Source organism: Amblyomma maculatum, chromosome 10 (assembly GCF_055883805.1).
Source record: "Amblyomma maculatum isolate TAMU_Amacu chromosome 10, ASM5588380v1, whole genome shotgun sequence".
Lineage (NCBI taxonomy): Eukaryota > Metazoa > Arthropoda > Arachnida > Ixodida > Ixodidae > Amblyomma > Amblyomma maculatum.
Window position 1 is genome coordinate 35,740,443 of NC_139353.1, and position 17,156 is coordinate 35,757,598.

Here is a 17,156-nt window from a genome sequence, read left to right on the forward strand (position 1 = left end):
ACTCGATACAAAGGGTAATCATCCATCCATCCAGCAAAGATTTCGTCGCGTCGCTTGGCGTCACTGGCTTTACGGCTAGGTACGGCTAGGCGGCCTGTGGCGCCGCCGCCCGATTCAAAGGGTTCAGCCTTATCCATCCATCCATCCATCGTTGTCGCCGCCGTTTGGCCCGAGTTGTTTTCATCCGTTTCGGCGTGCGGCTAGTCTTTTGCGGCCTTGTATTGCACTTCTCGGTGGTGGTTTTAAGCGCTTAGCGCTTAATTGCAAGATGAGACCGCGCAAAGTGAGAAAGCGATGCTCTGTGGCACATTGCGACAGCGTGGACTCAACCGTCGATGTCTCATTACACCGCTTCCCGCCTGACTTTGACCGGTGAGTGAGCTCGTCAGTGAGACGCTGGTCAGTGTCGTCTGCTTCTAGCTCCATAGTTATTTCGGGCTGCTCTCGCTTGTTTCATAGCTAAACAATTTCGTACGTACTCGGCTTCATGTTTTCGAGAATATTTAGTAGCCTGCAGTACACACCTTGCATTCCTTGAGTTAACAAAAATTGGCCTGCCGTTCAGCCAGTTAATCTGTAATTATCTATACAAGGTAACGGGCTATAAGGCGCAACCACGTGTCTACTACTGACCGCGAGGCCAACGCAGAACATGACAGCTGTGAGCATGGCATTGTCTGGTCTGTCAACACCGTGCGTGAAGTCAGTTTGAAATTTTCCTCGCGACCGGGGTTATCGAAACTCGGCCATGCTTACCTGTGCGCTGTGTTGAGGGCGCCTTAACGAAATTTGCTCCGCAGGAATCATTGCCTACCACTGCGCGCCGTTCTACATATACATTACCGCCAGGATAATTTTAAACGAATTTCGCTCTCGTCAACGTTTTCAGCAAGCAGCTACAGGCAATGCTTATAGGTGGGATGTGAGGGTGAGCGCGCGAGCCCGCACCTCGCTCTGAGGCGCGCAGGCTTAGCGGGAGCATTTTACTGCCATATCGATAAAATGCATGCCGTATTAATGTACTGCACTTAAAAAGAAATGATTTGAGGCATTGCGTATTGGCGTTTCCAGTGCATGATATTAATTTCACTTTTGTCAATTGACAGTGAGCACTTTTTCTGTCCATCTCAATCCTCGTTTTTGTGGTGTCGCAACTAAATGCATGATATGAATTTCGATACAGTTTTATAACGTGCGTGTTACATATATCATGTCCAGATGCAAGTCGTGGGTCCAGTTCTGTCGCAACATAGGCCTGGACAACAAAGCACCGTGGCAGCTGCGAGACCGGAGAGTTTGTTCGAGGCACTTCTCACCGTCTGCATACGAGCAGTCAGGACGACTTCGTAGGGACGCTGTACCAACTCAAGGAAGCGTTGAAGGTAATTGCCAAACACTGAAGGTAATTACAGGCATACGCCACTCTTGAAATGCGTAACCGTGAGCACTCCTGCTTGCACCTTTCAAGAAAAGAATGCGAATGTATCTAAATCGAGTGTGTCTAAAATTAGAGTAAAATTTTACCGCCACCCTACTAAGTGAAACAAAGTAAAAATGTCGCTTCATGTGTGTGAACAGACGTGCACACATATACGTACACACATGCATGCATACGCAAACTCGTGCACACAAATATGTATATATAATATATGTGCATTCATTCATGTCACTTATATGCAAATTTAATTATTTTTTTCCTACGGTGTTCAAATACGCTGCAAGGTGAGAGTAATATAATGCGCAAAATTGTTGGAGGAGAGTACTGGTGTACTTCATTGCTTTCATTGTTCGTCAAAGGTACTTTTTCTTCTTCCATGTTAGTAAAGGCATTTCAAGGTTCATACATTGGTTCGAGCGGAGTCATGAATTGTGATTTTCAACTCTGTGGTCCCTGCGACTGTTCCGGTGTTAGGAGCAATTTTTTCTTCCCGCAATACACTGCACGGTGCACTGTACTTCAGGTTGGTGGGTAGAACATAAGAGTTAGTTTTGTGCTTGTAATAAGCTGGCGGCAAAATTTCAGTTGGCAAAGGGAGCATGCAACAGCAGGCAGTCGGTGTGAAAAAAATAGTACACTGACCGTGTGAACGCTGTTGCCTGTTATTTCATGTTAGAGGGAAAGGATAATGGAAATGGGATTACCGGGCGGTCTGGTACGGCATAGGGTTGCAATGGAGATTGACGGTAGCCTACGAGACCTCGTGTTCTTGCTGTTTGGCGCCGGTGCCATCATGGTACCATTCTCAGCAATGAAACGGGGTGACTGAACATGGCTAGGCAGCAAATGGGATTCGAATCTTTCCTATTGACCACGATAGTTTGTCACATGAATAGTCTGTCTCGTGTCAAGAAAACCTTGTAGTCATTCCTTTTATGATTATAAACAACGTTTGGAAGGATGCGGGGAGGGGTGTAGAAAGGCTACCATGTGCAGCAACAAGTGCTGAAAGACCTTAAAAATGCTGCAATAATTGAAGTGCAATAATCATTACCTATGATCTTGCTGTTTATATCACTGACCATGGTAGCAAAAGCATGTTTTCCTCCTTTTTCGACAATCCGCCTTTTTCACAAGATGTGGCGCCCTCTGGGAGTGGTTGAAAATTCGTCTGCTGCTGGTTGAAAACGCTCTTGGGAGATGCAGCCGTCAGTGAAATTACGGCGTGTTCTTGACAGCTACCGCCATCTATCAATACGCCTGTCACTAATATTAACTATACATGGCCTCTGAGATCTGCTACCACTGCGCCGATCGCAGTGGCCAAGAACTGCGCATGTGCAGCTGTGGTTGGTGGTTTGTTTCATGGAGGAAGGGTGGTTTGTTTTCAACCAGGGGAGAGGTACGCATACTCAGAGTGGCCTTGTGAAAAAGGCGGATTGTCTGTGAGTTCATCTTATTGCAGCTTATTGCATGGGTTCTATGTTGACCTTCATAGGTAAGCCGGCAAGCGATATGATGCGCATCACTTTATTTGAGTTGTCGCTGTTTGCGTGAGAAGCATATCTTGCACTCTTCAAGCAGGTATTGCACATAAGAAACTATAAGTGATTTATGCACTCTCTATACCTTCTGATTTCATTGAAATTGATAGCCTAACAAATCAAAGTGCTAAGCAGAAGTTAACTTCACCAAAAAGCATTTTTCCTCCACCAGTGGTGCCATATTTTAACAGCATGGAACAAAAGTTGCAGTCGTTTGCAAATTAATAGCCGCTAGGGCACTGATGCATCTCCTTCCTTCTTGAAAATGTCATTTCAGATGCCTCGAATGAACGCAGCAGCCACATGGATGCTTCACCGTCCAGTCTCAGCTTAACTTCGTCACTGCATCAGAATGGAGAGTCAGGTGGGAAGGGTTGAAAGCATTGTGGATACCTCTTTGGGAAATGGTGTTAATACAGGGCGAATTGTTCTTTGTTTAATAGGTGCCATGCTCAGTGAAGCAGTTGCCAAGGGGTGCATGCAGAGCCAGCAGTCCCAATCACTGCAACTCATCATAGAAGGTGATTGTTATTTTCAACCTTTTGGAACAGTGAAAGAAAGGATGATGCAGAAATATGCTACAGTATGTTGGCTGTGGGCTTTGCAGATGCCGGCACCCAGTGTTCTTCGCTGAGTCAAGTGCGGACCCACAGCACTGCTGTTGCAGTGGACCACACATATGCTCAGACCAGCACGTCGTCCGCACAGGCCAACATGGCTGGGGAGCTTGCAGCACTGCCATTGTGTGCTGCATCACCACCAGAACCTTCGCGCTGCAGTTCATCGCTTTCTTGTGAAGGTTGATGTTGCAAAAATTGCGACACTTTCACACTGACTTTTATTTCTTGGTTCTGTACGGATATATGCACATGTACTGAACCCGACAGCTGCTAATTGCTCTGCTGATTATTGTTTATCTTGCAGGATCTTTCACCAGCCCCACCAATGTAAGGCGGCCACTGGACAAGCTCAGTGCCAAGCTCCGGCAGCTCCGTGACCGCAAAAAGAGACTCCAAGGACAGCTACTACAGCGCCGACGCGTGAAGACTGCTGTCGAAGTGGTTGAGACTTTACGTGAGCATGTGACCCCAGCGGTTGCTGCTCTTGTGGAGGCTCAGTTGAAGATGAACAACACCAGCAGGTTTGGCCGTCGATGGGGCAGCCAGAACAAAGCGTTTGCTTTAGGTCTCTACTTTCGTAGCCCGAAAGGATACAGGTATTGCAGGCAACTCCTAAAACTTCCATCTATTAGGTCCCTGCAGCTCTGGCTTTCGCGTATACCGTGGAGGGTGGGATTTTATCCTGAAGTTTTCGATTTGATCAAGAGACGGGTGGCGTCTTTTCCGCAGAAAGACAGGGCTTGCACTATAATATTCTATGAAATGCGTGTTGCAAAGGAGCTGTCGTACAACCCAGTTTCAGACAGATTTGAAGGCCTCGAAGAATATTGTACAGCACAAGGGCGAAATCTTGCAAATAAGGCTCTTGTCTTCATGGCCAAAGGAATATGCACACCGTGGAAGCAGCCTCTTGGCTACTTCTTTGTGGAGAAAGCAGCACCTGCGAGTGTTCTGCGTAGCCTTCTTTTCCAGTGCTACGACTTACTGGTTTCAGCTGGGTTACAACCTGTGGCTGTGGTTTGTCGTCAGGGGAACCAAAATGCATCTTTGTTTTCGAACCTCGTAACCCCTCAAAACCCGTACCTACGCATCAGTGGTGAACCGCTTTTCTTTATTTTTGACGCTCCACATTTGCTCAAGTGCTTGCGCAATGTGTTCTTCAAATATGACTTCAGGATTGGCAGTGACACAATCAAAAGTTCGTACATACGACAGGCTTATGAGAGGGACCGGGAAATGCAAATTCGGTCCATTCCAAAGCTGAGCGACCGTCATTTTAATTTGACTTTTGCTTCAAAGATGTCCGTGAAGCTTGCAGCACAGGTATTCAGCAACCACTGTGCTGCTGCATTATGCACTTTGGTAGCATTTCAGCAGTTGCCAGCAGAGGCTATCCATACAGCGAGATTTGTTGAGAGGATAGATAGACTCTTTGACAGCCTAAATGTATCTCAGAAGTATGGAAAGTCACCTTACGCCTCTGCTATGTGTGCAGGGTCGGTCCACAAAGAGTTCTTGGAAGACTGCATTGCAGTTTTTGAGAATATTGAAGTTCTAGGCTGTGCACGGCAGCCTCCTTGCATCCGTGGCTTCTGCCAAACTGTGAGGTCTTTGCTGATGTTGTGGAACCACTTGGCCTATCGGTATGGTTTGGCATACCTCCTAACCAGGCATCTGAACCAGGGTGTGCTCGAAAATACCTTTGCATGTGTTAAGTCAAAGTCAGGAGTGGATGGCAACTCGTCTTGCCGACAGTTTCAAGCAGCATTTAGGCACCTTTTAGTAGGCCACCTTTTCAAATTGTCAGAAAGCAGCGACTGGGCTGAAGACATGTCAACTCTCCTGGCGACTGTCCCAGTTTCTTTTTCTACACCTGCTTCTTCTCTTTGTACAGCCACTGCATCTCTTCCACTTGTAGTAGAAGTTTCGCCCAATGATTATCCATCTGCATTGGCCGAGAACAACATTGTCTACTTTGCTGGCTGGCTTGCTTCTAAATTTATGAATGGCCACAGGTGTGCCACAGGGTCGCACAAATGTGAGTTAAGGCAAGAGAATGCAGTCTTTTCCAGTCAAAGCCAGCTGCTCTTGTACCTAACTGTAAAAAAACCTGGTGAAGGTGACTTTGGGAGCCCGTCAGTTCCTGTGCCTTCTTTCGTTTCATTTATCAACGCTTGTGAAGAGGTTTTTGTTGCATCAACTTGCGATATCGTGGGAAAAGAGCATGTTGGACATGGTCTGTGCGTGTTGTTTCACACCAAGGTGGAAAAATCCCTGACTGTGTGTGCTGACGACGTTTACGATAGTTTGTTTGCCCTATTCATCAGGGTGAGGCTTCATTGGTTCACACGCAGGAGGAATGCTGAACTTCATAATGAAGCAACTAAGCGGAAAGCAACGAAACAAGCACGGCGGTAAAACACTTGAAAAAGAGAATTCCAATTGTCGAGAGGTTGTGAGTGATTTTGCAGTGTGTGCTACGTATCTGTTCAGGCTGGGGTTTGGGTTTGCAGCTGGTAACATAACGTCGCCACGTCTAACATAGTAGCTGCTTTTCTTTTATGGAGCCATGTTCAAGTACCTGACTTTTATACGTCTAGCCCAAGGAAGCTCGGATCATCTGTCTTGTGTGCTATAACCAGTCTTGAGAGCGAAGTTATCGTGCAATTTCTTTGTTTTATTCTTGTTTGCGACATGAATATAGCTGAAGTTCTATGGCACATCTTCCAGGCCTGCTTCTGCGTAAATCGGGAAGAGTATATTTGACATTTCATCTAACTTCCAGTTATTAGATATTATATTAGATAGTGAAGGAGCGGAAGTTTGATCTTCCATTTTCTCAATTATCTTCTCGTATGACACGTTTGATATATGTATGCCTTTGCCGCGTCCAAGTACAGTAACAGCCGGCTGGTGATTTATACGCCATCTTTACAGATCAACCAGCATTCGTAGGACATTGATGCTTAATATATTATATGGCGCCTTTTCCTGGCATTTGTAGCAGCTCTTACTCATTAGGAACGGAAAGGCGCTGGTAACTAGTACCAGGAGGGCTACATGTCATATAGAACTTTGTTCTCAACCTTCCATTTATTAGGTCTCTTCAGCTCTGGCGTGCGTGCTCCCTACAGAGGGTTGGATTTTATCCTGCAGTTTTTTTATTTGATCAAAAGACTGTCAGCGCCTTTTCTGCAGACAGGGCTTTCACTAATTTTCAATGCATTAACGTTGCAAAGCAGCTCTAATACAGCCCACTGTCTAAGAGTGCTCACTACTTGTTTAGAAAACAGTACACAACAACAAGAAGGCAGGAGGTTACAGGGCACATAGACAATATCACACAAACGTGGCCTTAGGAATCGTGACAAGTGGTCCTTATTAGTCTTTTGAGTGCTGAAAGGAAAAAAATGTGATGTAAAATTTTCCAATCAGTACTAGTCTTAAATGTGATGTTGTTTTGGGATGTCACTCGAGGTGGCCTCGCTGAGGCCATCGGAGCATAGCTGAGGGGCATCTTGACAATTCAAAACGCGGCTGGGGTGTGCGAGCCCTGGAGGGCATCCTTGATGTTTTTCCTGCACCAGGCGTAAAGGTCGGAATCCCTTGTGTACACGTGACACGGTAGCAGGTGTGGTAAAAAATTATAAATGATTTGTGGCCATTCTATGGCTGCTGATTTCATCAAACTTGATAGCGCTACAAATCAAATTGCTAACCGGAATTTTCCTTCAACAGAAAGCATTTTTCCTTCGTGGGTGGTGCCGTATCTTAAGCGCAAGGTGTGGAAAGTATAGTTTGGAAATTGCTAGCCACAAGAATGCTGATGTCTCTCTTCTCCTCTCGAAAATGTCATTTCAGATGCCTCGAATGAACGCAGGCGGGCTTAGAAATCGTGACAAGTGGTCCTTATTACTCTTCCGAGTCATGAAAGGAGGGATGTCACATGACATAGTGTCGCTGAGGGCTTCGGAGCACAACCAAAGGGGCATCTCGACAGTCCGAATCACGGTGGTATACATAAGCCCAGGAGGGCAGCCTTAGATATTTTTCCTGCACCAGGTGTATGACTATATGAGATGATAAGATGACTTTATTTTAACATACCGTGCAGTGTGAGAAATGTTCATTACATTCTTTACGACCGCATTAATGTCCGTCAACCTCAGTGTAAGCTGTACTCTGTGTTGTTTAGGTGGATCACAGTTGCGTCAAATTTTGGTTGCTGATCAGAAGCAGGTCTGGAGGTTGCACACAGACTCAATGTATGCTCTGATGCTCCTGTGTTAAGCATGTTTGTAAAGCTACTTGGACCATTGCCTTGATAACCTGTTTTCCTTCAGCCGAAGATTCGAAATGTGAAGAGTGATCCCAATGCTCTATGCTCCACGTGTGTCTTGATGCACCTACTTTCATGTCATTGTTATTGCAACTGTAGCCGTCATAGCTTTGTTTTCTGTACATGTTTCTTATCTGGTGTGTTTTGTGGCACTTCAAGCCTTTTTCATGCCTCGGCTGTAATCATTGATATGATGATGATGATAAAAATGTTATAGAGTGCAGCAAGGACTTGGGTTAAGGGAAGGCTGGTCGGATACCTAGTCCGGGACACTATTGGTAAAAGCCGCCATTCATACTCATTCGACGAGGGCTCGTTGTTCCTCGAGGTCAGAGTTGGACAGGGCCGCCTCCCAGCCCTCCCACGTTGCCTGATTTATTATGTCAAGACTGTTGTTTTTCTGGCAAGCCCATACCATATGGTATAAGTCTGCCTCCTGGCTACAAAATTTGCACTGAGCTGAAAAGGGCTCGGGCTCAATGGCATGAAGCGTAGCTGCATTATCAAACACGGTTCGTAGCCTTCGAAGGTGACACTTCTCTGATTTATTAAGACCCTTAGCGGGCCTCGGGAGTGTCTGTCTTTCAAGACGCAAATGCTGTAGTATATATGTTGTTAATGGAGAGGAGGAGCTTAAACCAGTAAGGGAGGATGTAGAAGGAACCCGGGGAAGAAAAGCTCGGGCCTAAGTGTGTGCGCACTCGTTTCCTTCAACTCCCTGGTGACCTGATACCCATATCAGCTCCTTCTGTGCAGCTGAAGTCCTACATTGAATGAGAATTTTGCAGGCTAGCGGCGTGATTCTGCCATGCATATAGTTTCTATAAGCCGCCTGGGAATGTGTAACAGTGTATTTCGGTGCGGAGTGTGTTGCGACTAGAGCTATCGCCACTTCCTCCCGTAGCCAGCGTTTCCCCATTACGAAGTGAAAGCCCATCTACGACCTTCATTTGGTGTACCACTGAAATGATTGATATCCCCTCTACAGGACCCTCAGCATCCATGAAGAAACATTCTTTTCTTGAATAGCACTCATTCATCTTCTTGCTCCACGCCACTTGTCTAGCATGATGATGTTCCGGACACATGTTTTTCAGGAAGCGGAAGCGCAAGAAATTTGCTCTTCCACTCTTTAAGTATATCTTGTCTCCCAACCACTTGTTGCAGAAAGAAAATGTTTAAATCTTTCAAGACCTTGCAGCCTGTCTTGGTTGTGGCCAGTCACACTACCTGGCTTATAAAATGGGCACTAATCAATTCATCAGCCGTATTGCGTACCCCCAGTTGTAGCAGGTCCGAGCGCCTTATAAGCTGTTCGAATTATCACACCCAGGTGGTTTAGATTGGTCTTGCTCATACGAAGGTACATAATCATGTACACAATCCTGCAGATGATAAAGGCCTGTATTAACCTAGGGGTATCCTCTTCTTGTGTACCATTCTTGGTTGTGATCCGAGATAGCTTACTAATAACTTGCTCGCATACCGTTCGGAGCTTGGTGACCGCTGCTGTGTTCACGCCCTTGTTGTTAATAAGCAGCCCCAAAATCCATATCGTCTCCTCCTCGGGAACAGGTGTATCGTGGACAGAGACTTCCAGCGGTGCAGTATCCCCCTTCCCGCGCAGGACGAGGAGCTCCGACTTGTCCGGGGAACAGGGTAGTCTGTATTCTTCTGCATAGTTTTGAACCGTAGTGGCAGTCTCTTGGAGGGCCTCCTCCGTCTGTCCCAAGTTGCCCTTCATTGTCAGTATGGTTATGTCATCCGCGTAAAGGGCATGGCGGATTCCCCTTATGGCGTTAAGTTGTTCAATAGTTTGCCGATTAAGATTGATAAGCAATCCCACCGTCACTCTGTCGTTCCCTGGTGCCGTGCCCTGCCTCATGGCCATAAGCGTCACCTGTATTTCCTCGACTTTGAACTCTCGAGCCAGGTCCGGATACTCCATACCTTCATAATCCTGCACTGGCTCATTGTCTTTCACTGTACAGAGGTACTTGCTGGTGAGGGCTGCAACCAGCTGCTCGTCCATGCCCGCAAAGCTGCGTAGTGCTGTCTTGAGGTTATGTTGCTGATCCACATGTGACTTGGAAGGCTCTATCAAACATTGAAGAAGACTCCATGCTGCCTTGGTGCTAAGTCTGCCTTTCATGGAGTTGCATTTGGTTAACCAATTTTTGACCAAGACCGTGCATACTCTTCTGCTTGTGATATTATTGTCGCGATCTTGAGCTTGCGTTTATGTTTCTGTCTTTTCCACTGCCTTGTGAGACTTCTTCTTGCCTCCCATAGATGCAATAGGTGGTTGTCAATAGCCAGAACTTCTTCTGAGGTCTGAAGTGTATGTGTAAAGCGATCCCTGACACCCAGCAGCGATTCAGCCCTCTACTCGTACTTTTCAATGGGTGCATCAGGCGCAGTCTTCCGCCTTTCGGAACAACAACCAGCCCGTGAGCCGAGCTTGCCCTCTCGGTTTGTGATGCTTATTGTAGTCAAGGTCGATCTTGAGAAGGCAGTGGTCACTTCTCAAGGTCTCCTGTGTGTTGTGCCAATTATAGTTCCTCGCTCCTTAATCAATGAGAGATCTGGACACGGATGCTGCGGGTCAGTAAGAATCATCAATGCTAGGTCCGATATGGCTGCAGCGAGTTTCCTGCCCTTAATATCCTCCTTACTATAACCCCACAAGGAGCTTTACGCGTTAAAATCTCCCACTATGGTGAGAGGGGCAGCTTTTGCCAATTGCGCTGCCTTTTGGAAAATTGCATCGAAAGATGCACTGCTGTTATTCAGTCGACTATATATGTTCAACACATATGCACTTCTGTTAGTGCGTACGTTCAGTAATAGCTGAATAAATATATGTTCCACCTCAGTGACCTACTCCAACTCTATTGTTACAGCCATGCAATCCTTATGCAAATGGACCAGCTGTTTTAATGCGTGGTATATGGTCCGAGTTTGGCTTCCGTGTTTGCGTCTTGCAGTACAATAATATCTGGTAATTTATCCAACGAATCTATGTATTACTGTAGTGAATCTCTCTTCCTCCTAAACCCCCTGCAGTTCCGCTGCAAAATCTGCAACTAAGGAGCGCAGGACATTTTGAACAATCAAGGAAATTGTGCCTGGTGTGTTCACTCCAGTGTCGTGCAAATCTTCATCTCTAAAATGCCTATTACCCACCTAGCCAGTCAATTTTGGAACCATCGCCCGCGTGCACTCGGCAAGCTCCTGAAGTTTACGATCGATTCTGATTTCAAAGGCTTGCATCTTAATCAGATGAGCTTCCAAGATCCCCTGTAGGACCTGCTCTACTGCAGCTTGAATATCCCTCTCAATAGCTGCCTAAACGTTTTTCTTAATAGTTTGTAGAGTTGCCTCGGATAACCTGTATATTCTGCGTTATACGAGCTTCCAAACACGGAAGGTCACTTAGCAAATGTCACTCCACAACTGCCTCAATCCTGTCTTTTCGACAGTGGCCCCCTTATCCGTCTTAGTCTCCACTATGTTAGTGTTTTCCTCTTCCTCATTTTTCACACCCTGAGGGACAAGAGCTAGTGCCTGCCGAGTAGGAAGGAGAGCAACATTATCCTCCATTGTGAATTTGCCAGGCATATCTGGCATGTTTTCTCCTCTTGCTAATACCCTTAGTTCCTGACTTTTATACTTGGCCAGTTCCTGTTTTAATCTGCTATTTTTAACCTGCTATAGTTTTAATCTGCTATAGAGGCAAGGAAGTGGCAATCCTTGCCCAGCTTATCCTGCTCCCATAGGTTTCCCCCGACCTGGCTCCATGTTTGGTTCCTCCAAATTTCTTGTCAGTTGGAAGACCTCCTCTTTTAGGACCCTGCCAGGACACCTCCATTTTGGTAATGGTGAACTACTCGGCAATGGAGTCGTGGCCCGCTTCTTCTGCGGTTGCAGTCCAGGTTCCTCCGGCCCTCACTGGTTTGATGCTTGTTGCTGAATATCCTTCCACCCGGCTCTGGAACCATTGCTGTATTTGCAGGTGCAGTGTGCAGAGCTCGTGAGATGGGCACCCCCCACAGACTAGGCACCGGGGCTGGCACTTGTGCCCCTCTTCTGAGATGTTTCCACAGGCCTGGCAGATATTATCTCGTGGATTATGGCAAACATCCATCCTACATTCCACAGTGAGTACAAGCTGGTGTGGCCTTCGGGTAGAGACTGACAAGCACAGCCTTCTCCCCTCCCCTGTAGAACACGTTGAATGGCACTTTATGGCTCTTGAACGTAATCACCGCCGTATTCAAGTCTCCTGATTTCCTCACTCCCATCACAGGAGTGCCTGCCGTAGCAAATATTCTGATAGAAACCTGTATTAGACCAATGCATTATATTTATTGGTTTTATAGGGATCTTACTGGGTCTGTACTGGTTTTATTTTACATTGTATAGGGCCAATATAATAATGAATTGGTCCTATAGACCAGCAGATATTAGTCCAATAAAAATAAGTATATTGGGACATTGGTCAAGCACTCCAATAAGCATTGGTCTTATGGAACCAATTCAGATAAGCATATTGGTTGCAGTGTCAAGTAGACCAATTACAATTGGCATGCTGGACCCAATACAAATATGGCCATTTGGTAGCATTATCATCAGCTTGACTATATATACCCACTGTAGGGCAAAGGCCTCTCCCATATAGTCCTTCAATTAGCCCAGTCCTGTCTAGCTGAATCCACTTGATCCCTGCGAACTTTAACTCATTCATGTAACATCCTGTCGGCCTTTATGCTTTCCAATTTCCTAGGAATCCAATTTGTTACCCTAAGTGACCATCGGTTATCATCCTCTCTTTGCACTACAAGTTCTGTCTATCCCATTCTTCCACTCGAATGTCTTAGCACGAGTTATTTCTTTGACGCAATACCATTGGGTCATTTTTAAGTGTTTCTCTGATCTATATGATATATATTGGTATGTCTAACGTATAGTTTGGGTAACCTGCAATAATGAAAATTACAACCATTCATATATGTCATGTATCTTTCCTAACAGTGACAACCAGATCAAATCTACATCAGTCCAAGTATGTGTCACATATAGCTGTCTGCAGGGCACTACAGTGCCCACTGATGTGAGAATGTATGTACAAATATTGTTCATCTTGCAACCTATATGACTTATACACTTGCTGACCTTGTTTAAAAATCATGCTTTCATTTTCCCCGCAGGGGGCACCTGTTAAAGCAGGTGTTTGTGTGTACTGTGCGACACCACGGACCCCAGCACCCACGCTTAGCCGTGCGTGGCATCGCCGTGTCTGGGGAAAAGGGGATCCTGGTGGTTGAGCTGATGCCGAGTGTTTGGACCCTTAAGGCCCCTCGGCGGAAGCAACACACCACTTTGGCCCACGCTTCCCACAGACGGCACCTCCGGGCTGACCCACCCGGGGGAAATCGGCAGTCGCCTTTTCCTGTCCTCCCCTTTATCTTTCACTTTCCTATCTCTTCTCTTGGCACTGTCCTGTCTCCTCCTCCTTTCTTGTTTTTTTCTTTTTTCCTGGCGGCGAGGGTTAACCTTGTGTGGAGTAGCTACCCTGAGTTGCCCATATTTGGTTATAGTAGCGGTGTACTGCTGGCGTGGGCAGGACTTCTTGCAAGTTCCTGTCCCGTCCCCTCGTTGGGCTCCATGGTGGGTGGCAGGCACAACTACCGAAAACACAAACCCTTTCATGGATTCTTTCTCCCAAACAAATGATCGCCCTCCAAACAAACGAGGGCGGACCGATGCTACAAGCCATTTTTTTGTGAAAACAAAAGAGACTTTTCCAAAATTCCATGTTATACATAGCGAGGAGCATGAAAAACCCGCTCGAAAAATCTCCCCTTTCATAGTGTCGAAGTGTCTCACTAAATACCTGGGCCCTGGATACAAAGTATCAAAACTTGCAAATGGTGACCTCTTGCTAGAAGTACAAACCAAGTGCCAGTCCTCCAACCTGAAAAACATTGTGTCGCTTGGGGACATCCCCGTCGTCATCACTCCCCACCGATCCTTGAACATTGTAAAAGGAGTAATATCTGAGATAGACTTCATTGCTCTCACTGAAGATGAAATGGCAGAAGGACTAGCAGACCAAAACGTCATAGCGGTTCACAGAATAAAAATCCGAAAGGATAACAAGGAGATCCCTACAAAACATCTGGTTCTGACTTTCAATAGCTGCACCCTCCCAGAGTCAATTGAAGTCGGCTACATCAAAATAAACGTCCGACCGTACATCCCAAATCCGAGGAGATGCTTCAACTGCCAGAAATACGGCCATGGTTCGCAAAGTTGCCGTGGCCGCAGAACTTGTGCGAAATGTGCTGCGAACGACCACAACTCTGATAACTGCACCGCAGACCCACGCTGTGCAAACTGTGAGGGGGATCACCCCGCATACTCTCGATCCTGCCAAAAATGGAAAGAAGAAAAGCAGATCATAACACTAAAAACAACAAAGAACATCACATACAAAGAGGCACGTACCCAGTACAACAAAAGCAAGAACACATTTCAATTCACAGCGAAACCAAATCTCGCCGATGTGGTGCGACAGGGCGGGGCACCACAGCGGCCTTCGGCACCTACCCAGACCTCAAATGAGGCTGAGGTAGTGCCATCCCCTGCCCCGGTGGAAGCAGCTCCCGCTCCTCCACCACCCCCAAAACAGGCTACGTGTCCCTCAGGGTCGGCGGGCCACAAGACCTCCGCCCACGAGGCAAGGTCTAAAAAGAAGGAACACGTGCCTCAGGCACGTTCGTCCAGCACCTCAGACGAGGTAATGGACATAGGTCAGGACAGCTCTTTGCCGTCTTCGTCACAGAGACGGCGGAGCTCCTTAGAACGAACCAAAACAGACAAGGCCCGAATCACGGGCCCTGGAAAAAATCTAACTTAATTTCCAAGCTTTCGACAAAATAAGATGGCATTCCTGGTACAGTGGAACTGTAGAGGACTTCTAAAGAATATTAATGACATAAAAGACATTCTAGATACAGTCTCGCCAGTTGCACTGTGCGTACAGGAGACAAATTTAGGTTGCATGCACTCGAATATACTGAAAAAATATCAAGTCTTCTGCCGAGATCGAGAGCAAGCAAGCAGGCTTTCGGGTGGTGCGGCCATCATATTGCAATGTGGAGTTCCAGCTCAAGAACTGAAATTAAACACTCCCTTAGAAGCTGTAGCAGCCAGAATAATTGCCTTTAAAACTCTTACGGTGTGTTCTGTCTATATTGAACCAAATCTTAAAATAACACTCCATGATCTAGAAAACCTTTTTTGCCAGCTACCAGAGCCCTACCTAGTAGTAGGAGATTTTAATGCACACTCTCCTTTGTGGGGAAGTGAAAAAAGTGATACACGTGGACAGCTTATCGAGGATTTTATTCTTAGTTCAGACATTTGCTTATTGAACTCCTGTAAGCCCACGTACTGTTCACCAAGGACAGGAAAAATGAGTTTTTTAGATTTGGCTTTTAGTTCACCTTCCCTTTTTAATGATTTTAAATGGGATGTTCTGAACAACCCGTATAGTAGCGACCACCTGCCAGCAATAATCAGCTTATCATCCTCACCATCACTCATGCCGACCAAACCGAAACGGTGGAAACTTCACTTAGCAGATTGGGAGCTTTTTAAAGTAGAGGCTAATCTAGGAGCAGTTTTTACAGATGCCCTTAGTGTCGACAGAATAAATGAGTTGTTCACGACTTGCATTATCACTGCCGCTCATCTCGCCATTCCACAGTCCGTAGGTGTGGTGCGACAAAAACACAAGACGTGGTGGTCTCGGGAATGTAAGGAGGCCAAAAAGCGACAAAATAAAGCATGGGGTGTTTTCCGAAGGTACCCTACACACGAAAATCTTACAGCTTTTAAAAAGGCCAAAGCTAAAGCTCGATACATCCGTCGCAACTCTGAAAAAGAATCCTGGCAGAAGTATGTCACGTCAATAAATAGCTCAATGACGTCTAAAAAAATGTGGGAACAAGTTCGTAAACTCAGTGGAAACTTTTCCCCGTTTACAATTCCCATCCTCACAGCCCCTGGTGTTCAGACTAGCATAGAAGAACAGGCCAATATACTAGGCGAACATTTCACACACGTTTCAAGTTCGTCACACTACACAGAAACATTCTTAAAATACAAAAACATAGCTGAGAAACAAAAACTCCCAACAAGTGGTGGCAGAAATGAATCATATAATAGTTTTATTACACTCCAAGAAGTAAAGAACGTCCTTGCTGCTGGAAAGCAGACTGCGCCTGGCCCTGACGAAATTCATTACGAAATGCTGGCTCATTTATCCGAATCCTCTGTAGAGGCACTTGTGAAATTCTTTAACAAAATTTGGACTCTGGGTAAACTCCCAGAGGCTTGGAAACAAGCCGTTATTGTTCCGTTTCTGAAACCAGGAAAGCCGCCGACCTCAGCGGGCAGTTACAGACCCATAGCTCTGACCAGCTGTTTAGCAAAATGTTTTGAAAGTGTTTTAAACATCCGACTAACTTTCATCTTAGAATCTCATAAACTTCTTAATGTTCATCAGTGTGGTTTTAAGAAAGGGTGCGCAACGACCGACCACTTAGTGCGTCTTGAAAATACTGTCAGGGAAGCGTTCATACATAAACAAAATTGCCTGGCCGTTTTCTTTGACATGGAAAAGGCATACGACACGACTTGGAGGTTCGGGATCCTACGCGATATAGCAGATTTGGGCATCCGAGGCCGGATGCTAAATGTTCTGAAGGACTTTCTATCAGGTCGTTCATTTCAAGTACGTCTCGGTACCACCTTCTCGAGGAATTTTATTCAAGAGAATGGGGTACCTCAGGGGTGCATTTTAAGTACAACTTTGTTTATTGTAAAAATGAATTCTATTAGCAAGGTAATCCCAAAATCCATTATGTTCTCGCTGTATGTCGACGACCTTCAAATAGCCTGCACATCCTCAAACATATCAATTTGTGAAAGACAAGTACAATTAACACTAAATAAACTAGACTCATGGGCTTTTAAAAATGGGTTCAAATTTTCCCCACAGAAAACCGTGGCAGTAATGTTCTCGCTGAAACGAGGGGTACAGATCAATCCCAAGCTACACCTAAATGGGATTGAGTTGCCAGTAAAGAGCGAACATAAATTTTTGGGTGTAACGTTCGACAGAAAACTAACATTCCTGCCTCACA

General features: G+C 45.9%; 1 protein-coding gene across 1 annotated transcript; it reads left to right on the forward strand.

Moving 5' to 3' along the window:
• The first annotated feature begins 158 nt into the window (after positions 1-158).
• LOC146176149 (uncharacterized) lies at positions 159-13,137 on the forward strand. Its single transcript, XM_084582483.1, has 6 exons — positions 159-372; positions 1,219-1,382; positions 3,260-3,346; positions 3,426-3,503; positions 3,590-3,781; positions 3,907-13,137. Exons 1-6 carry the CDS (start codon positions 269-271, stop codon positions 6,018-6,020), a joined length of 2,739 nt encoding a protein of 912 aa, XP_084438609.1. The 5' UTR covers positions 159-268; the 3' UTR covers positions 6,021-13,137.
• Positions 13,138-17,156: the final 4,019 nt, after the last annotated feature.